Below are 22,169 nucleotides of genomic sequence, written 5' to 3'. Positions count from 1 at the left end.
GCAAATATATACATACAAAATAGCCTTTATGCCCTCCTAAAATTTTATCCACAGCTGTTGATTCTCATTTATCTCATCGGCCGCATGCTATACGGCAGCTTTCCACCGGCTGCTGTCACACTCTGCTTACAATGTCACTCTCCAGTATAAGCGGACGTCCTCCTGACCCTCCCCCTGCGCTACCACCATGATTGGGAGGACTACTGCATCCTAGCTACTGTTCTCTTATCAGCTGCTACACTGGGAAGAGACTGCCGCAGCTTCAGGGACTCATACTCAGAGCCACAGTAACACGAGACAAGAACTTTATGGAACAGATGGTGAAGGGGTTGAACACTAGAAAATTTTAATAAACTTTATATATAAAGGCAACATAAACATTAAACATCTCCCCTTCCCTCCCAGTGGGCGGAGCCTGGTTACATCCCGGATGAGCCCCCAAGATTTACTTCCTTCTCTAAGTAACAAGTCCAAAAGCTGCAGATTTGTCGCAGTGTGTCGGCGGCTATACGCTGATTGGCTCCCGCACCACGTTGTGCCGCTTTACCACGTATATCTTCTGTCCAGAGATGGTGACTAGGTAGGAGTGCTCACCGAATACAACTGCAGAAGAGACAAGGAGCGGATTACCCTCATCGGTTATTGCTATGCGTTAGCAGCCATTGTAGACCGCCCCTTTAAGACTTTAACTAGTTACTCACTGCTCATCCTCTTGAATGGGACCTGATCCCCCAATATGGTGAAGCCGCAGGCAGTGGTCACCATCTCGCGGATCACGCCGGCCAATCGCTCGTCGTTCTCCAGGTCGCCCGCGCTCTGGGGAGGGAACACACTCCGGTTACCAGCAGACGGGGCACGGAACGCGTGAACGCCAACCAGGCGCCAAACTTACCGCCAGCACGCCGTCCTCACTCATCACCAGGTATCCCAACTGATCCGGGATCCGCTCGAGACCCTGTGTGAGGGTGGAGGTCTGCGGGATAAGAGGGGCACAAGGGGTTAGGGCTTAAACTGCTCATCCTGAGCCACCTGATGCACGAGCACAATGTTAAACTGCAGTGAAGACTGATACTTGCATCATATAAGCAGTAACTGGAATAAGATGTAACTATTGAGGCTTAGAAGTTGCTCAGGGTCTCTGTAAAGCTGAGTGACAATCTTCATGACCTTTTCAATGGTCGTCAACAGAAACAAAGCCATGAAAGTGTCTATAACGTGACCCCCTCCCCCGCCCTGATACATCCATTATACACGATACCACCATCACCCACCATCGCTGCAGCTTCTACTCCCGACTTCTTCCTCCTCTTGTATAAACAGCCCCGCCCACCTCCGCTTTCTATAGGCCGGTCCCAGAAAAGGCGACACATGACTGGCCGGATTGACTGTCAATCAAAGATAAACTTCGCCTCTGTAGAAATCACCGGCGTTTCACATGACTTTGCTCCGCATTCTGATTCGCTCACGAAACTGTCAATCTTATGACTAGCCACAAACAACATCGCGGATTGGCTCTCGTTACCTGCTTTCCTGTACATCAGAGGCTGCAGTGTAACATGATGAATGTGTCCGGTTACAGAATGTTTGGCTATTGTCTGTACGTTGAGGCGTCGGCCATATTAGTGTAGTCTGAGATGGTTAGAGACTGAGGTACTAAGCTCACCCGTTATGGCTACTGTTGCGGAGACATAGGTAATATTGTAATTTCCCATCGACTGCTAATATTTCACAGACAAACTAGTATATTACATTGTAAGTATAAACTAATTTGAATGGGTCTACCTGAACTTATTTATCCAGTGACCGCCACAGATGCCCCATAACACTGACACCCACAGCCCCCCCATAACACTGACACCCACAGCCCTCATAACACTGGCACCCACAGCCCCCAATAACACCGACACCCATAGCCCCCCCATAACACTGACACCCACAGCCCCCCATAACACTGACACCCACAGCCCCCCATAACACTGACACCCACAGCCCCCCATAACACTGACACCCACAGCCCTCATAACACTGGCACCCACAGCCCCCAATAACACCGACACCCACAGCCCCCCATAACACTGACACCCACAGACCCCCATAACACTGACATCCACAGCCCTCATAACACTGGCACCCACAGCCCCCAATAACACTGACACCCACAGCCCCCCCATAACACTGACACCCACAGCCCCCCATAACACTGACACCCACAGCCCCCCATAACACTGACACCCACAGCCCCCCATAACACAGACACCCACAGCCCCCATAACACAGACAACCACAGCCCCCCATAACACTGACACCCGCAGCCCCCCATAACACTGACACCCACAGCCCCCATAACACTGACACCCGCAGCCCCCCATAACACTGACACCCACAGCCCCCCATAACACTGACACCCGCAGCCCCCCATAACACTGACACCCACAGACCCCATAACACTGACATCCACAGCCCTCATAACACTGGCACCCACAGCCCCCAATAACACTGACACCCACAGCCCCCCCATAACACTGACACCCACAGCCCCCCATAACACTGACAACCACAGCCACATTAACACTGGCACCCACAGCCCCCATAACACTGACACCCACAGCCCCCCATAACACTGACACCCACAGCCCCCATAACACTGACACCCGCAGCCCCCCATAACACTGACACCCGCAGCCCCCCATAACACTGACACCCACAGCCCCCCATAACACTGACAACCACAGCCACATTAACACTGGCACCCACAGCCCCCCATAACACTGACACCCGCAGCCCCCCATAACACTGACACCCGCAGCCCCCCATAACACTGACACCCGCAGCCCCCCATAACACTGACACCCGCAGCCCCCCATAACACTGACACCCGCAGCCCCCCATAACACTGACAACCACAGCCCCCCATAACACTGACACCCACAGCCGCATTAACACTGGCACCCGCAGCCCCCATAACACTGACACCCACAGCCCCCATAACACTGACACCCACAGCCCCCATAACACTGACACCCACAGCCCCCATAACACTGACACCCACAGCCCCCATAACACTGGCACCCACAGCCTCCCATAACACTGACACCCACAGCCCCCATAACACTGACACCCACAGCCCCCCATAACACTGACACCCGCAGCCCCCCATAACACTGACACCCGCAGCCCCCCATAACACTGACACCCGGAGCCCCCATAACACTGACACCCACAGCCCCCATAACACCGCAGCCCCCCATCACCCGTTATGGCTACAGTTGCGGAGACATAGGTAATATTGTAATTTCCCATCGACTGCTAATATTTCACAGACAAACTAGTATATTACATTGTAAGTATAAACTAATTTGAATGGGTCTACCTGAACTTATTTATCCAGTGACCGCCACAGATGCCCCATAACACTGACACCCACAGCCCCCCCATAACACTGACACCCACAGCCCTCATAACACTGGCACCCACAGCCCCCAATAACACCGACACCCATAGCCCCCCCATAACACTGACACCCACAGCCCCCCATAACACTGACACCCACAGCCCCCCATAACACTGACACCCACAGCCCTCATAACACTGGCACCCACAGCCCCCAATAACACCGACACCCACAGCCCCCCATAACACTGACACCCACAGACCCCCATAACACTGACATCCACAGCCCTCATAACACTGGCACCCACAGCCCCCAATAACACTGACACCCACAGCCCCCCCATAACACTGACACCCACAGCCCCCCATAACACTGACAACCACAGCCACATTAACACTGGCACCCACAGCCCCCATAACACTGACACCCACAGCCCCCCATAACACTGACACCCACAGCCCCCATAACACTGACACCCACAGCCCCCATAACACTGACACCCGCAGCCCCCCATAACACTGACACCCGCAGCCCCCCATAACACTGACACCCACAGCCCCCCATAACACTGACAACCACAGCCACATTAACACTGGCACCCACAGCCCCCCATAACACTGACACCCGCAGCCCCCCATAACACTGACACCCGCAGCCCCCCATAACACTGACACCCGCAGCCCCCCATAACACTGACACCCGCAGCCCCCCATAACACTGACACCCGCAGCCCCCCATAACACTGACAACCACAGCCCCCCATAACACTGACACCCACAGCCGCATTAACACTGGCACCCGCAGCCCCCCATAACACTGACACCCACAGCCCCCCATAACACTGACACCCGCAGCCCCCCATAACACTGACACCCGCAGCCCCCCATAACACTGACACCCGCAGCCCCCCATAACACTGACACCCGCAGCCCCCATAACACTGACACCCACAGCCCCCATAACACCGACACCCTACTGCCCCCATAACACTGACACCCACTGCCCCCATAACACTGACACCCACTGCCCCCATAACACTGACACCCACTGCCCCCATAACACTGACACCCACAGCCCCCCATAACACTGACACCCACAGCCCCCCATAACACTGACACCCACAGCCCCCCATAACACTGACACCCACAGCCCCCCATAACACTGACACCCACAGCCCCATAACACTGACACCCACAGCCCCCCATAACACCGACACCCACAGCCCCCCATAACACTGACACCCACAGCCCCCCATAACACTGACACCCACAGCCCCCCATAACACTGACACCCACAGCCCCCCCATAACACTGACACCCACAGCCCCCCCATAACACTGACACCCACAGCCCCCATAACACTGACACCCACAGCCCCCATAACACTGACACCCACAGCCCCCATAACACTGACACCCACAGCCCCCCCATAACACTGACACCCACAGCCCCCCCATAACACCGACACCCACAGCCCCCCATAACACTGACACCCACAGCCCCCCATAACACTGACACCCACAGCCCCCCATAACACTGACATCCACAGCCCCCATAACACTGACATCCACAGCCCCCCATAACACTGACACCCACAGCCCCCATAACACTGACACCCACAGCCCCCCATAACACTGACACCCACAGCCCCCCATAACACTGACACCCACAGCCCCCCATAACACTGACACCCACAGCCCCCATAACACTGACATCCACAGCCCCCATAACACTGACATCCACAGCCCCCATAACACTGACACCCACAGCCCCCATAACACTGACATCCACAGCCCCCATAACACTGACACCCACAGCCCCCATAACACTGACATCCACAGCCCCCATAACACGGACACCCACAGCCCCCATAACACTGACATCCACAGCCCCCCCATGACACCCACAGCCACATTAACACTGACACCCACAGCCCCCCATAACACAGACACCCACAGCCCCCATAACACCGACACCCACAGCCCCCATAACACCGACACCCACAGCCCCCATAACACAGACACCCACAGCCCCCATAACACAGACACCCACAGCCCCCATAACACAGACACCCACAGCCCCCATAACACTGACACCCACAGCCCCCCCATAACACTGATACCCACAGCCCCCCCATAACACTGACACCCACAGCCCCCATAACCCTAACACCCACAGCCCCCAATAACACCGACACCCACAGCCCCCATAAGACTGACACCCACAGCCCCCAAAAACACAGACACCCACAGCTCCCCATAACACAGACACCCACAGGCCCCATAACACTGACACCCACAGCCCCCAAAAACACCGACACCCACAGCCCCCCATAACCCTGACATCCATAGCACCAGCAGCCCCCCTTAACACTGACACCCACAGCCCCCCATAACACTGACATCCATAGCACCAGCAGCCCCCCTTAACACTGACACCCGCAGCCCCCATAACACTGACACCCACAGCCCCCATAACACCGACACCCTACTGCCCCCATAACACTGACACCCACTGCCCCCATAACACTGACACCCACTGCCCCCATAACACTGACACCCACTGCCCCCCATAACACTGACACCCACAGCCCCCCATAACACTGACACCCACAGCCCCCCATAACACAGACACCCACAGCCCCCATAACACAGACACCCACAGCCCCCATAACACAGACACCCACAGCCCCCATAACACAGACACCCACAGCCCCCATAACACTGACACCCACAGCCCCCCCATAACACTGATACCCACAGCCCCCCCATAACACTGACACCCACAGCCCCCATAACCCTAACACCCACAGCCCCCAATAACACCGACACCCACAGCCCCCATAAGACTGACACCCACAGCCCCCAAAAACACAGACACCCACAGCTCCCCATAACACAGACACCCACAGGCCCCATAACACTGACACCCACAGCCCCCAAAAACACCGACACCCACAGCCCCCCATAACCCTGACATCCATAGCACCAGCAGCCCCCCTTAACACTGACACCCACAGCCCCCCATAACACTGACATCCATAGCACCAGCAGCCCCCCTTAACACTGACACCCGCAGATAGCCCCCCCCCCCCCGTAACACTGACACCCACAGCCCCCCATAAGTGTCTTTCATGAGGTTATAGAGATGACGCTTGATTCTTGATCTCCAGTAATTCAGTTTATTAGTATCACCGTGTAGCGTAGACCTGCAGGAGATGGGGCAGAGCAGCAGGTGGCGCTGGACAGGTACAGTCTGGTCTCAGTGTACAGGTCACATGACCTGTATTTAGGGTATATAGTCTACTTTGGATCAGCAGTCCTGGGCCTTTGGATGTAGAGCAGCGATCCACAACCGCCAGGACGGGGAACATCCAGTCCCAAGCTGCGGCCAAAAGAACATACAAAACAGAAACTCTATACTTACCTCCGGCGCTCCCTGCAGCTCCTCTTCTTCCCACGGCTCTAAGTTCTTCTCCCAGCAGCTTCTCTGCGGCACGGGGCGCGTCTCTGCGCTCTGCCTGGACGTACACACTTTGATGTAATGGGGCGCGCCATGGTGTGTGCTTGGGAAGAGCGCTTAGACTCGCCCCAGAGAAGCTGCTGGAAAAACCTGGAGCCCCGGGGAGAAGAGGGACTGCGGGGAGCGCCAGAGGTAAGTATACAGTGGGGGATATGGGGTATTTGCAAGGCACGCTATTTTTTACTTCTGATGTAGAGGATGTGCCCTGAATAGTAGTGGGGTCCGAGTCACCCCAATAATGCAGCTACCACTTTATGTGAATAGACCCCAAAAATTGTATCCAGTGCCCCCTCCCCCAGTACCAGCAGTCAGAGGAGACACCTGTTACCCCCCTGGTGGTCACAGCTTCTTTATAGGGAACACCCATAGAGACCCCCTATGACATTAGGGGATAATAGGGGGTGCCAGGGGCAGACGTGTTCTCTGGGGGGGAGGGGTGGGGTTAGGTGCTTCGATTGCCGAAAATGGAGCGTTTCAGGATGAGGAGGCCCAGCAGCAGGCAGAGGTAGGTGCACAGCAGGACGGCGAAGCAGAGGTGGCACAGGGTGATTGTCCAGAAGGCGTAAAGGTACAGCACCCGGTGACATCGCTTCTGGCTGGAGGGATCGTCCCAGGATTCCCGGGATAGAGAATACACCCAGACATTGCCTGCACGAGAGGAGAGAGTGTGAACAGGGGCCGAGTCACCCCAGCACTGCTACACTGCGGGTATGTATGTAGTGTCTGTGCTAGTGTAGTGTGTGGCTGCACTGTACACACCGCGACACAATCCCGCGCGCACTCAGGCGCGTTCTGGTGTGTACTCCCATCATTGGTGACAGAAATGTGCGGCCCATTTTATATTCTAGAAAATCCTAAACACATGGATTTACAAGTTAAGTTTGAATAATGTAATACCTCTGCTACCCTCCAGGAATAGCCTGCACCACCTGCTGTAATACCTCTGCTACCCTCCAGGAATAGCCTGCACCCCTTGCTGTAATACCTGTGCTACCCTCCAGGAATAACCTACACCACCTGCTGTAAGACCTGTGCTATCCTCCAGGAATAGCCTGCACCACCTGCTGTAATACCTCTGCTACCCTCCAGGAATAGCCTGCACCACCTGCTGTAATACCTGTGCTACCCTCCAGGAATAGCCTGCACCACCTGCTGTAATACCTCTGCTATCCTCCAGGAATAACCTGCACCACCTGCTGTAATACCTCTGCTACCCTCCAGGAATAACCTACACCACCTGCTGTAATACCTGTGCTATCCTCCAGGAATAGCCTGCACCACCTGCTGTAATACCTCTGCTACCCTCCAGGAATAGCCTGCACCACCTGCTGTAATACCTGTGCTACCCTCCAGGAATAGCCTGCACCACCTGCTGTAATACCTCTGCTATCCTCCAGGAATAACCTGCACCACCTGCTGTAATACCTGTGCTATCCTCCAGGAATAGCCTGCACCACCTGCTGTAATACCTCTGCTACCCTCCAGGAATAGCCTGCACCACCTGCTGTAATACCTGTGCTACCCTCCAGGAATAGCCTGCACCACCTGCTGTAATACCTGTGCTATCCTCCAGGAATAGCCTGCACTATCTGCTGTAATACCTCTGCTACCCTCCAGGAATAACCTACACCACCTGCTGTAATACCTGTACTACCCTCCAGGAATAGTCTGCACCACCCGCTGTAATACCTGTGCTATCCTCCAGGAATAGCCTGCACTACCTGCTGTAATACCTCTGCTTCCCTCCAGGAATAGCCTGCACCACCTGCTGTAATACCTGTGCTACCCTCCAGGAATAGCCTGCACCACCTGCTGTAATACCTGTGCTATCCTCCAGGAATAGTCTGCACCACCTGCTGTAATACCTCTGCTTCCCTCCAGGAATAGCCTGCACCACCTGCTGTAATACCTGTGCTACCCTCCAGGAATAGCCTGCACCACCTGCTGTAATACCTCTGCTACCCTCCAGGAATAGCCTGCACCCCCTGCTGTAATACCTGTGCTATCCTCCAGGAATAGCCTGCACCACCTGCTGTAATACCTGTGCTATCCTCCAGGAATAACCTGCACCACCTGCTGTAATACCTGTGCTATCCTCCAGGAATAGTCTGCACCACCTGCTGTAATACCTCTGCTTCCCTCCAGGAATAGCCTGCACCACCTGCTGTAATACCTGTGCTACCCTCCAGGAATAGCCTGCACCACCTGCTGTAATACCTCTGCTATCCTCCAGGAATAACCTGCACCACCTGCTGTAATACCTGTGCTATCCTCCAGGAATAGCCTGCACCCCCTGCTGTAATACCTGTGCTATCCTCCAGGAATAGCCTGCACCACCTGCTGTAATACCTCTGCTACCCTCCAGGAATAGCCTGAACCACCTGCTGTAATACCTGTGCTATCCTCCAGGAATAACCTGCACCCTCTGCTGTAATACCTCTGCTAACCTCCAGGAATAGCCTGCACCACCTGCTGTAATACCTGTGCTACCCTCCAGGAATAGCCTGCACCCCCTGCTGTAATACCTCTGCTACCCTCCAGGAATAACCTGCACCCTCTGCTGTAATACCTCTGCTAACCTCCAGGAATAGCCTGCACCACCTGCTGTAATACCTCTGCTACCCTCCAGGAATAGCCTGCACCCCTTGCTGTAATACCTGTGCTACCCTCCAGGAATAACCTACACCACCTGCTGTAATACCTGTGCTATCCTCCAGGAATAACCTGCACCCCCTGCTGTAATACCTGTGCTATCCTCCAGGAATAGCCTGCACCACCTGCTGTAATACCTCTGCTACCCTCCAGGAATAGCCTGCACCACCTGCTGTAATACCTGTGCTACCCTCCAGGAATAGCCTGCACCACCTGCTGTAATACTTGTGCTATCCTCCTGGAATAGCCTGCACTACCTGCTGTAATACCTCTGCTTCCCTCCAGGAATAGCCTGCACCACCTGCTGTAATACCTGTGCTACCCTCCAGGAATAGCCTGCACCACCTGCTGTAATACCTCTGCTTCCCTCCAGGAATAGCCTGCACCACCTGCTGTAATACCTGTGCTACCCTCCAGGAATAGCCTGCACCACCTGCTGTAATACCTCTGCTACCCTCCAGGAATAGCCTGCACCCCCTGCTGTAATACCTGTGCTATCCTCCAGGAATAGTCTGCACCCCCTGCTGTAATACCTCTGCTACCCTCCAGGAATAGCCTGCACCCCCTGGTGTAATACCTGTGCTATCCACCAGGAATAACCTGCACCACCTGCTGTAATACCTGTGCTATCCTCCAGGAATAACCTGCCACCCGCTGTAATACCTGTGCTATCCTCCAGGAATAGCCTGCACCCCCTGCTGTAATACCTCTGCTACCCTCCAGGAATAACCTGCACCACCTGATGTAATACCTCTGCTATCCACCAGGAATAACATGCACCACCCGCTGTAATACCTGTGCTATCCTCCAGGAATAGCCTGCACCCCCTGCTGTAATACCTCTGCTACCCTCCAGGAATAACCTGCACTACCTGCTGTAATACCTGTGCTATGCTCCAGGAATAGTCTGCACCACCTGCTGTAATACCTCTGCTATCCTCCAGGAATAGTCTGCACCACCTGCTGTAATACCTCTGCTATCCTCCAGGAATAACCTGCACCACCTGCTGTAATACCTGTGCTATCCTCCAGGAATAACCTGCACCACCTGCTGTAATACCTGTGCTATCCTCCAGGAATAGCCTGCACCCCCTGCTGTAATACCTGTGCTATCCTCCAGGAATAGCCTGCACCCCCTGCTGTAATACCTGTGCTATCCTCCAGGAATAACCTGCACCCCCTGCTGTAATACCTGTGCTATCCACCAGGAATAACCTGCACCACCTGCTGTAATAACTCTGCTATCCTCCAGGAATAGCCTGCACCCCCTGGTGTAATACCTGTGCTATCCTCCAGGAATAACCTGTACCACCCGCTGTAATACCTGTGCTATCCTCCAGGAATAACCTGCACCACCTGCTGTAATACCTCTGCTTCCCTCCAGGAATAGTCTGCACCACCTGCTGTAATACCTGTGCTATCCACCAGGAATAACCTGCACCACCTGCTGTAATACCTCTGCTATCCTTCAGGAATAACCTGCACCACCTGCTGTAATACCTGTGCTATCCTCCAGGAATAACCTGCACCCCCTGCTGTAATACCTGTGCTATCCTCCAGGAATAGCCTGCACCACCTGCTGTAATACCTGTGCTATCCTCCAGGAATAACCTGCACCCCCTGCTGTAATACCTATGCTATCCACCAGGAATAACCTGCACCACCTGCTGTAATACCTCTGCTACCCTCCAGGAATAGCCTGCACCACCTGCTGTAATACCTCTGCTATCCTCCAGGAATAACCTGCACCACCTGCTGTAATACCTGTGCTATCCTCCAGGAATAACCTGCACCACCTGCTGTAATACCTGTGCTATCCTCCAGGAATAGCCTGCACCCCCTGCTGTAATACCTGTGCTATCCTCCAGGAATAACCTGTACCACCCGCTGTAATACCTCTGCTATCCACCAGGAATAACCTGCACCCCCTGCTGTAATACCTCTGCTACCCTCCAGGAATAGCCTGCACCACCTGCTGTAATACCTGTGCTATCCTCCAGGAATAACCTGTACCACCCGCTGTAATACCTGTGCTATCCTCCAGGAATAACCTGCACCACCTGCTGTAATACCTGTGCTATCCTCCTGGAATAACCTGCACCACCTGCTGTAATACCTGTGCTACTCTGCAGGAATAGCCTGCACCCCCTGCTGTAATACCTGTGCTATCCTCCAGGAATAGCCTGCACCCCCTGCTGTAATACCTGTGCTATCCTCCAGGAATAACCTGCACCACCTGCTGTAATACCTCTGCTACCCTCCAGGAATAGCCTGCACCACCTGCTGTAATACCTGTGCTATCCTCCAGGAATAACCTGTACCACCCGCTGTAATACCTGTGCTATCCTCCAGGAATAACCTGCACCACCTGCTGTAATACCTGTGCTATCCTCCTGGAATAACCTGCACCACCTGCTGTAATACCTGTGCTACTCTGCAGGAATAGCCTGCACCCCCTGCTGTAATACCTGTGCTATCCTCCAGGAATAGCCTGCACCCCCTGCTGTAATACCTGTGCTATCCTCCAGGAATAACCTGCACCACCTGCTGTAATACCTCTGCTACCCTCCAGGAATAGCCGGCACTACCTGCTGTAATACCTGTGATACCCTCCAGGAATAACCTGCACTACCTGCTGTAATACCTGTGCTATCCTCCAGGAATAGCCTGCACCACCTGCTGTAATACCTGTGCTATCCTCCAGGAATAGCCTGCACTACCTGCTGTAATACCTGTGCTACCCTCCAGGAATAGCCTGCATCCCCTGCTGTAATACCTGTGCTATCCTCCAGGAATAGCCTGCACCACCTGCTGTAATACCTGTGCTATCCTCCAGGAATAGCCTGCACTACCTGCTGTAATACCTCTGCTACCCTCCAGGAATAGCCTGCACCACCTGCTGTAATACCTGTGCTACCCTCCAGGAATAGCCTGCACCACCTGCTGTAATACCTGTGCTATCCTCCAGGAATAGTTTGCACCACCTGCTGTAATACCTCTGCTACCCTCCAGGAATACCCTGCACCCCCTGCTGTAATACCTGTGCTATCCTCCAGGAATAGCCTGCACCACCTGCTGTAATACCTCTGCTACCCTCCAGGAATAGCCTGCACCACCTGCTGTAATACCTGTGCTATCCTCCAGGAATAACCTGTACCACCTGCTGTAATACCTGTGCTATCCTCCTGGAATAACCTGCACCACCTGCTGTAATACCTGTGCTACTCTGCAGGAATAGCCTGCACCCCCTGCTGTAATACCTGTGCTATCCTCCAGGAATAGCCTGCACCCCCTGCTGTAATACCTGTGCTATCCTCCAGGAATAACCTGCACCACCTGCTGTAATACCTCTGCTACCCTCCAGGAATAGCCGGCACTACCTGCTGTAATACCTGTGATACCCTCCAGGAATAACCTGCACTACCTGCTGTAATACCTGTGCTATCCTCCAGGAATAGCCTGCACCACCTGCTGTAATACCTGTGCTATCCTCCAGGAATAGCCTGCACTACCTGCTGTAATACCTGTGCTACCCTCCAGGAATAGCCTGCATCCCCTGCTGTAATACCTGTGCTATCCTCCAGGAATAGCCTGCACCACCTGCTGTAATACCTGTGCTATCCTCCAGGAATAGCCTGCACTACCTGCTGTAATACCTCTGCTACCCTCCAGGAATAGCCTGCACCACCTGCTGTAATACCTGTGCTACCCTCCAGGAATAGCCTGCACCACCTGCTGTAATACCTGTGCTATCCTCCAGGAATAGTTTGCACCACCTGCTGTAATACCTCTGCTACCCTCCAGGAATACCCTGCACCCCCTGCTGTAATACCTGTGCTATCCTCCAGGAATAGCCTGCACCACCTGCTGTAATACCTCTGCTACCCTCCAGGAATAGCCTGCACCACCTGCTGTAATACCTGTGCTATCCTCCAGGAATAACCTGTACCACCTGCTGTAATACCTGTGCTATCCTCCAGGAATAGCCTGCACCACCTGCTGTAATACCTGTGCTATCCTCCAGGAATAACCTGCACCACCTGCTGTAATACCTGTGCTACTCTGCAGGAATAGCCGGCACCACCTGCTGTAATACCTGTGCTATCCTCCAGGAATAACCTGCACTACCTGCTGTAATACCTGTGCTATCCTCCAGGAATAGCCTGCACTACCTGCTGTAATACCTGTGCTACCCTCCTGGAATAACCTGCACCACCTGCTGTAATACCTGTGCTACCCTCTAGGAATAGCCTGCACCACCTGCTGTAATACCTGTGCTATCCTCCATGAATAGTTTGCACCACCTGCTGTAATACCTCTGCTACCCTCCAGGAATAGCCTGCACCACCTGCTGTAATACCTCTGCTATCCTCCAGGAATAGCCTGCACCACCTGCTGTAATACCTGTGCTATCCTCCAGGAATAACCTGCACTACCTGCTGTAATACCTGTGCTATCCTCTAGGAATAGCCGGCACTACCTGCTGTAATACCTGTGCTATCCTCTAGGAATAGCCTACACCACCTGCTGTAATACCTGTGCTATCCTCCAGTAATAGTCTGCACCACCTGCTGTAATACCTGTGCTACCCTCCAGGAATAACCTGCACCACCTGCTGTAATACCTGTGCTACCCTCTAGGAATAGCCTGCACCACTTGCTGTAATACCTGTGCTATCCTCCAGGAATAGCCTGCACCACTTGCTGTAATACCTGTGCTATCCTCCAGGAATAACCTGCACCACCTGCTGTAATACCTGTGCTATCCTCCAGGAATAACCTGTACCACCTGCTGTAATACCTGTGCTATCCTCCAGGAATAACCTGCACCACCTGCTGTAATACCTGTGCTATCCTCCAGGAATAACCTGCACCACCTGCTGTAATACCTGTGCTATCCTCCAGGAATAACCTGCACCACCTGCTGTAATACCTGTGCTATCCTCCAGGAATAACCTGCACCACCTGCTATAATACCTCTGCTACCCTGCAGGAATAACCTGCACCACCTGCTATAATACCTCTGCTACCCTGCAGGAATAGCCTGCACCACCTGCTATAATACCTCTGCTACCCTGCAGGAATAGCCTGCACCACCTGCTGTAATACCTGTGTTTGTTATAACCTTACATAATTGGCAGCAGTATACACCTTGGTCCTGTGCATCTATGTCCACACCTTTTCAGTCCTGTCTGTTGCATTGCATCTTGGGAATAAGTATTATTTAACCCCTTTCTCGCCCTTTTCCCCAACCGACGGGGGTCCCATGTTACCCGAGTTACAACTTACCTACTATAAAGAAGACAAAGAGGAATAGGAGGATGAAACTCTGAGCGCAAAGGGTGGTAAGATTGACCGATGTGACCTGGTCCTCATCTACACAGGGTAGGCAGGTCATGGAGAGGAACAGGAGAGCAGCCACCCCTGAAATGATGAGATAGTAGGGGATGAGGTACTGCCCGGGGCAGTCGTTGAAGTAGATCGCTCCTGGGAACAAAAAAATATACAATATGATAATGTTTATGGTCAAATCCAACGTCACATTTCTGTTCGGATCCATGCAGCCAAGTCCAACCCTTCTTGTAAGAGGCAATGGTGACCACCACATGGATGCGTAAGATTGGTGTCATACAGATTGGTGTAACACTGAGCACATCCATCGCTTGCGTGGTCACATGAAGACCAAGGAACACCCTCCTTGGCCTGTTCCCAGACCTTTCATCAAGATCATCGTCTTGGCCTGACCTACACCTTGGTGCTGTCCTCTTGTCTCTACCATTCTGTTGTCTCATATCTGCTATTACCAAAACCAAGACTAAGCCAAGAGGTGGCCACCTGGTCGTCCTGCACAGTAGGTAAAGGGGGACAACCAAAGAGATGAAGCAATAATGAGATGTCCAAAATTAGTGATTGCCTCATACATGGCCTGTTAGTTCTCGCATTGAACCTGGGCCAGGTTGCAATCTGTCTGTCTGACCTCTGTGGCCTCTGCTCATTAAAACAACAGAAGAAGGAGGTAGCCATCCATAAATATATGGATCATCATCCATAGTGAGTCCATTATGGGGCACATTTACTAAGGGTCGGAAACGACTCCATGGGGTTTTCCCGAATATTTCAGTTTTGCGCCGCTTTGCGCTGAATTGCCCAGGGTTTTGGCGCATGCGATCGGATTGTGGCACATCGGCGCCGCGACAGAAATCGGGGGGCGTGGCCGTTGGACAACCCGATTTGGACAAACCGCGGAATTTAAAAAAAGAATTGTGTCGCAAGATCAGCACTCACATGCACCGGGAAGAAGAAGGTGAACTCCGGCAGACCTCGGTCCAGCAGCGACACATGCAGGATATCGGGCGTACGGACCTTAGTGAATCCTGGCAGACCCGAATCCTCATCGGACAACGTGCCGCGGGATCGTGACTGACTGTAAGTAAATGTGCCCCTATATCTGGAACTATGCAGAACGTCTCGGGTCTTGAATCACTTATCTACAAATAGTACTTCTCACTGGAGTCCACAATGTAATGCCTCAGTTATCCTTCAGGGGCACTGCAGGATTATTGAACACTTTTTTTTGCCCTATTCACCCAGATTAATGGTACTGTGATCATAATATTTTGGGTAGTCTTACCACTATAGACATTCACTTTTAAGTTGGTGAACCATAATAACCTAAAATGGACTTACCGATAGCGATACTGGCAATATTGATGCCAACCAAGATGATCTTCAGAGCAACTGTGGGAAGAAACAGGGGTCATGCATTAGCACCAACCATGGGCTATGGCCCCCAGAGCCATATTACGATTACGGTCAAGACATTGATATGGACCCAAAAATTGTGCCATCAACTTCATAGTTCACTGGTGACCTCTCTTGTGTCCTCCTCGAAGGTGGTTAACCTACAAAGTTCTTGTCTACAACATCAGATATGTCAAACTCAGGGCCCTTATGTAGTGTGGCCCACAAGCAGGACCTGGTCAAATTGGCGATCTGGTGATGAGTGTATTACGGTTGGAGTGGAAGTGCAGTGAGTAAAGTGTTTTCAGTTGGGGTGGTGGGGCAATAAAGAGAAGGTCCATTGCGATGAGGTTAGGGATGATATTGGGCCTTTGAAGGCATCAATAAGCATTATGTAACCCTCAGTTTGAAAATTGGTATCTATCACCTGACTAGCACTTTTCAGTCTTTAGGAATACACGTTTTTATTAATGTCTACACGAAGTATCTGTCAATGATGCCAGGTGGGCACCTCAGCCTTCTCTCTATGGGACCCCTTGGTCAGCTGAAATATACACTTACTTGATACACTCTTTGGCAGGAATGACTCCTGTACGATGCCCAGCAGGGGATTGCGCGGATTGTCCATTGTGCCGTCCATGTAAGCGGCGACAGAACTTCTTTGAGAACTTCTTTACACTAGGAGAACCTAGGACAGAGCACAGGACACGAGGACATCTCTAATGCTTGTAGGTCTCCTGTGGTCTGCAGTAGTTATATCGCCCCCTACTTTCATATGATGGTGCCATGACTGTGAGTTGCTCCCGATCACCACCATCTACCCCCTCTCCTCAGGATGTGCACTGGTGACCATATCTGAGAAGATGCCACCATCTTCTGATCCCTCCCCCAGCCCCGTAAGTCCCAGAGATGTCCCAGATGATAAGAAACGGGGAGCTCACCAGAACGGGGCGATATATGTCGGATGGAGGAGCTGGGGACACGGGGTCTATTGCTGCGCAACTGAAGCAGAAAGTAACTGACCACAAGATATCCATCATCTGATATGAACTTCCTCTGCACAAGAGTGTGACAGGAAGTGATCGAGAGATTGTGTGTGTGATACCGACAGCCTAGCCGAAAAACCCCAATATAACGTCATCTCCCAGGACTGCGCACTAGTGAGCGGGTGTATCTAATGCTCTTGTGTGTTGTGCTGCCTCCTGCACTGTGTATCCAAACTTATCCTGTGTGATATTGTCTACTGAGCAGTGTATCTACTTCTATCATGTGTGATACATATGTACCTGGAGCCGCATCGAGCGTCAGCTGTGCAAGGGTTAACAGAGAAGGATAAGCGGAGCTGTGGGGTGTGTTGTGACTCCAGGAAAGGATCCTTGACGGATATATAGATTCTTCACGATCTATAATCTCATATAAAGCACAGTCCCATCAGTGGGTGTGTTATTCACAGAACAATAGGCTCTGTCACACGAACTGCACCTACAGGCATTGCGTTCAGTGCCAGGCGAAAGGTGCAATACTCTGAATCGTTGTGTATGTGACTGCACCAGCAGTAGAATAGTGAGTGCAGCTCTGGAGTATAATACATGATGTAACTCAGGATCAGTACAGGATAAGTAATGTCATGTATGTACACAGTGACTGCACCAGCAGCAGAATAGTGAGTGCAGCTCTGGGGTTTAAATACATGATGTAACTCAGGATCAGTACAGGATAAGTAATGTCATGTATGTACACAGTGACTGCACCAGCAGCAGAATAGTGAGTGCAGCTCTGGAGTATGATACATGATGTAACTCAGGATCAGTACAGGATAAGTAATGTCATGTATGTACACAGTGACTGCACCAGCAGCAGAATAGTGAGTACAGCTCTGGAGTATAATACAGGATGTAACTCAGGATCAGTACAGGATAAGTAATGTCATGTATGTACACAGTGACTGCACCAGCAGCAGATAGTGAGTGCATCTCTGGTGTGTCTCGTCAGCTCGTTAGCTGTCTATTGCTGTGTGAGGCTGTGTGCTGCTGCTGCTCCTGAGCTCCAGGGAATACTACCTCCACCTGGGGCCTGCTCTCACCTCTCCCAGGGAGGGAGTGGGTTTCCAGGCATGAGCCAGGGCAGCAAGTCCCCGGCGGGAGGCAGGGGTAGCCAGGAACCGGCCAGCGCTGCGGAAGCCTTGGGGGTGAGAAGATCTGCAAGGAACAGCAGCAATGCTGCCCCAAATCCCCCCAGGCCAGCTAAGGCTTCAAAAAGCACCAAAACCCCAGGAAAGCTGGATACCTCGGAAAAGCTGATCCGAGGAGATCCGACGGCTCGAGTCCCCTGTGCACCTCCAGGACTTTACTTTTGGAGACGATCTGCCGGAGGATGCGCCAGGGGGCAGCAAACCACGAAAGAAGAAGACCAAATCCGTGGAAGCGGTGAGTCTAGTCTACAGCCCCCTCCCTGTAAAACCCGGGTCGGCCGCAGGGTCAGCTCACTGTGTGAGCCCCGTTACCCAGCCCAGCACGGGTCCTGCAGTGGACTCAGTGCCAGGGAGCGGGGAGATTACAGGTGTGACATCTGATGTGGCGATGGGCTCCATCTCTGTTTGTGGTAACAGTGGGGGAGCAGGGGAGGCATCGGCCGCAAGGCCGGACAGTAAGGGTAGCTCGGCAGTGGCGATACCATCGAAATCCAGTGCTGTGGTGCGTCCTCCAGTGGGAGGGGGGGATAGCCCGGCACTAGTGGCAGCTTCCGGTGCCTCGGCGCCTCTTCATGCTGTTGCCGCTGATCACTTGGTGGTGGGGCGGCGGCAGCGTGGAGGGGTCGCTGAGGCTGAGGGCTCCGGACCTCCCAAGCCTAAAGTCCTGTTTTGCATTGGAGTTGGAGAAAATCTGGAAGGAGTGCTGAGTAAAGTGGAGATCAGCGGCGCCACATACCAGCCAAAGATCAGTGGCGACTCTTACCTTCCCCTAAGAAAAGTAAAACAACATCTGCTACCGATGATGTGGAGGGCACATGTGTTACACAAGTTGGGGTCCCCTCTGGGCAATGCTCTGCGGGGGGACCCCCGTCCCTTGTGCCTGAAGATGCGGAGGTGGTCATGTCTGCTAATGTTGTTGCTGGTCCAGCCAGTGTGAGTGGAGTCAGTAATGTTGTGGTGGCTAGTGTGAGTGGTGCAGAACCATTACCAGTTATGGGGGTGATTGATGGAGGGACTGGTGGTGTGAGTGGCATGGAGGTGGGTAATGTTAATGTGGTGGGTGCAGGGGTTGGTCCGGTTACTCCCCCAGTGGCGGCCCCTATTAAGAGCTATGCCAGTGTCGCTGCTGGGGGACGTGGGGTTCCATCATCCTCGTCTCTGGGCTCTGGGGACGGCTTTTTGCAACGGCGCCTCCTGCAGGCCTTACAGAAGGGAGAAAGGACGATCAATGTATTGGGGCAGGAGGTTGATTTGTCTTTTTGGATAGAGAGGCACGGCCTGTCTGCCTTCCGAGAGCAAAGAGGCAGGGAGACATCATGGTCGCTCCCGACAACCGGGCCGGGTGCTAACCGTAGGAATGTGGTCCGTCTTCGGTGGCGTGGCAGTGATATGTGTCCCCCTCGGGCACAGGTAGTTGAGCTGCTGCTGAAGATGGACTTCAAGGCAGCTGACATCTTTGCCTTGATCCATCCCTATGGTACATATGAGTTTGATATCAGCTTTGTTCGGCCGGAGGGGCTTGAGCTCTTCTGGTCCAACTATGAGCTGAGATACAACGGGCCCGAGTGGCGGGACTTTGCTGTGCAAGCAGTGTCCCGCCAGAGCGAACTCAAGAAAGTGACCGTTCTTACCCGTAACGAATCACTATCTTGCTTTGACATCATGACCTGGATGAACAAATCACTATCTTGCTTTGACATCATGACCTGGATGAATCGTTATGGAGAGGTGAAAAAAATCGAGATGAGTATGGTCAGGGGCCTAGACCTTCATGGTGAAGTTGAGGCGTTCAGATAACTCAGTCGCCCACATCCCTTCATCAGCCTTCCTGGGGAGGGATCGGATCCTGATCTTCTATCGGGGGCAGCCTAAGCTGTGTCACAGGTGCGGTGACCCCACACATTTCAGCGCAAACTGCACCGTGCAGAAGTGTGCGTTGTGTGGGGGTGTCGGCCATCTCGCTGCATCCTGTACAGGGCAGATTAGGTGTAACCTGTGTGGTGATCTCGGTCACCCGTACAGTCGTTGTCCTCTTTCCTTCGCTAATGCGGGCTCAACCTCAGCGGATGAAAGCCATGAGGCTGAATCTGCTGGGGAGGGGACTAGCAGAGGCGGAGGAGTGGAGGGGCCAGGGAAGAAAGACAGGAAAAAGACGCCTGCCCAGCTAAGGCGTCTAGAAAAGCGTCAACAGGAGAGAGAGCGGGGGGAGTCCCGGGCTGCTGGGACAACCTCTGGCGCTATCCTGGAGAACACACCTGTCGCTGAGGCCCCAGGGGATGATGTGCTGGATGAGGAGGCCAGGAGGATCGAGAGAGAGGAAGGTGCCACGTCCTCAGACTCCTCCCATTACGAGAGTATGGACGAGGATAATAGGGCGTGGCTAGAGGAAAAGCGTAAGCGTGGCGCCAAAAAGAAGAAAAAGGGTAAAAAGAAGGGAGTTGTAAGATCTTCTCCCACCCTGACTAAGGTACCCAAGGAAGGTGCAACCAACCCCCCGCTGGTCGAACTTTCAAATAGATTCCTGGCCCTGGATGGAGCCTCTCCTGCCGATGGAGGGGCTGAGGGTGAAGGGCCAGAGGCAGCGGAGGGGCCTGCAGGGGGTGCTGAGTCTCCCCCTGGGGAGTCAGGGTCCTCAGGAGGGGAGACTGGCCCAGAGTCGGGAGACAAGGATGAGGGGGTGGGTCCTGGATCTGCCCTTGAAACATCAGAGGTGCGGGACATTGACACCACAATATGTCTAAAAAGGGGGTGTTCATTTCCCGAGGGTGGTGGTAAGATGGGTAAAAAGAAAGCCATCTAACTCAATCACTCATGATGGCGGCACCCACTCTGTTGACGCTGGCGTCCATTAATGTCGCCAGCATTAAGTCTGATGCGGCTAGATTTGCGGCCTTTGATTTTCTCGGCGGCCTTTTCAACGTTGAAGCCGACATTTTATTTTTGCAGGAGACCAGGCTGCCAGATTTGGCGGCCGTGTTTAAAGCTAAGAGGGAATGGAGACACGGGCCTTCCTATTGGTCTCTTGCGGCCGAGCTGTATAGCGGAGTGGCAGTCCTTTTTACCGCACCAGTAGAATGCCGACGAGTTATTGAGTTAGAAATGGGGAGGTGCCTGATCCTGGATGTCCTCATGAAGGGACAAGAACTTCGTCTAATTAACATCTATGGTCCCCAGTCCAAGTGGGACAGGAAGTGTCTCTTTATGAGGATCAAGCCCTACCTTTTTACAAGTCGGCAGGTGGTCTTTGGAGGGGACTTCAATGCTGTCACGAGGTCCCAGGATAGGGGAGGTTCCAGAGACAAGCTGACTTATGATAGCGTCGCTCTTAATAGCACAGCTAGTGAGGCTCGCCTGGTGGATGTCCACATCTAGCACACCCCAGGCCACGCGGGGTTCACCTATTATAGGGGTAGCTGCAGTTCTAGAATAGACAGGTTTTATTTAAAGGAGGAAGCCATCTCTTCAGCAGTGTCCGTTGTTGAGGTGGAGTTCTCCGACCACTGTCTAATTTTGTTTTCTCTGAATGTTACAGAGACCCCCCGGATGGGAAGAGGCTACTGGAAGCTCAATTCGTCTCTCCTGGAAGAAGCGGAGATCAGAGCCAGGTACCATTGCTGGGCCTTTGTAGCAGTAAGTCAGAGTGGTGGGAGATGCTCAAGAAAAGGGTGGCGAGAT

The 22,169-nt window shown here is 53.1% G+C and overlaps 2 protein-coding genes across 3 annotated transcripts; both read right to left on the bottom strand.

Moving 5' to 3' along the window:
- Positions 1–321: 321 nt before the first annotated feature.
- Positions 322–1,381, bottom strand: LAMTOR4 (late endosomal/lysosomal adaptor, MAPK and MTOR activator 4). Of its 2 annotated transcripts, none has more exons than XM_072144650.1 (4): positions 1,272–1,381; positions 893–973; positions 702–816; positions 322–603 (listed from the first exon to the last, which is right to left on the bottom strand). In XM_072144650.1, exons 1-4 carry the CDS (start codon positions 1,368–1,370, stop codon positions 506–508), a joined length of 393 nt encoding a protein of 130 aa, XP_072000751.1. In that variant the 5' UTR covers positions 1,371–1,381; the 3' UTR covers positions 322–505. The 2 variants fall into 2 exon arrangements, with proteins under 2 accessions (XP_072000751.1, XP_072000752.1); XM_072144651.1 differs by lacking the exon at positions 1,272–1,381 and adding an exon at positions 1,077–1,234.
- A 5,176-nt stretch (positions 1,382–6,557) lies between these two features.
- On the bottom strand, positions 6,558–17,355 carry LOC140125781 (transmembrane protein 272-like). Its single transcript, XM_072144648.1, has 5 exons — positions 17,245–17,355; positions 16,865–16,991; positions 16,250–16,300; positions 14,852–15,049; positions 6,558–7,560 (listed from the first exon to the last, which is right to left on the bottom strand). Exons 2-5 carry the CDS (start codon positions 16,941–16,943, stop codon positions 7,355–7,357), a joined length of 534 nt encoding a protein of 177 aa, XP_072000749.1. The 5' UTR covers positions 16,944–16,991; positions 17,245–17,355; the 3' UTR covers positions 6,558–7,354.
- Positions 17,356–22,169: the final 4,814 nt, after the last annotated feature.

This window comes from Engystomops pustulosus, chromosome 4, assembly GCF_040894005.1.
Source record: "Engystomops pustulosus chromosome 4, aEngPut4.maternal, whole genome shotgun sequence".
Lineage (NCBI taxonomy): Eukaryota > Metazoa > Chordata > Amphibia > Anura > Leptodactylidae > Engystomops > Engystomops pustulosus.
The sequence above is the reverse complement of the archived record's forward strand: the minus strand, read 5'-3'. Positions and strand labels throughout refer to the sequence as shown.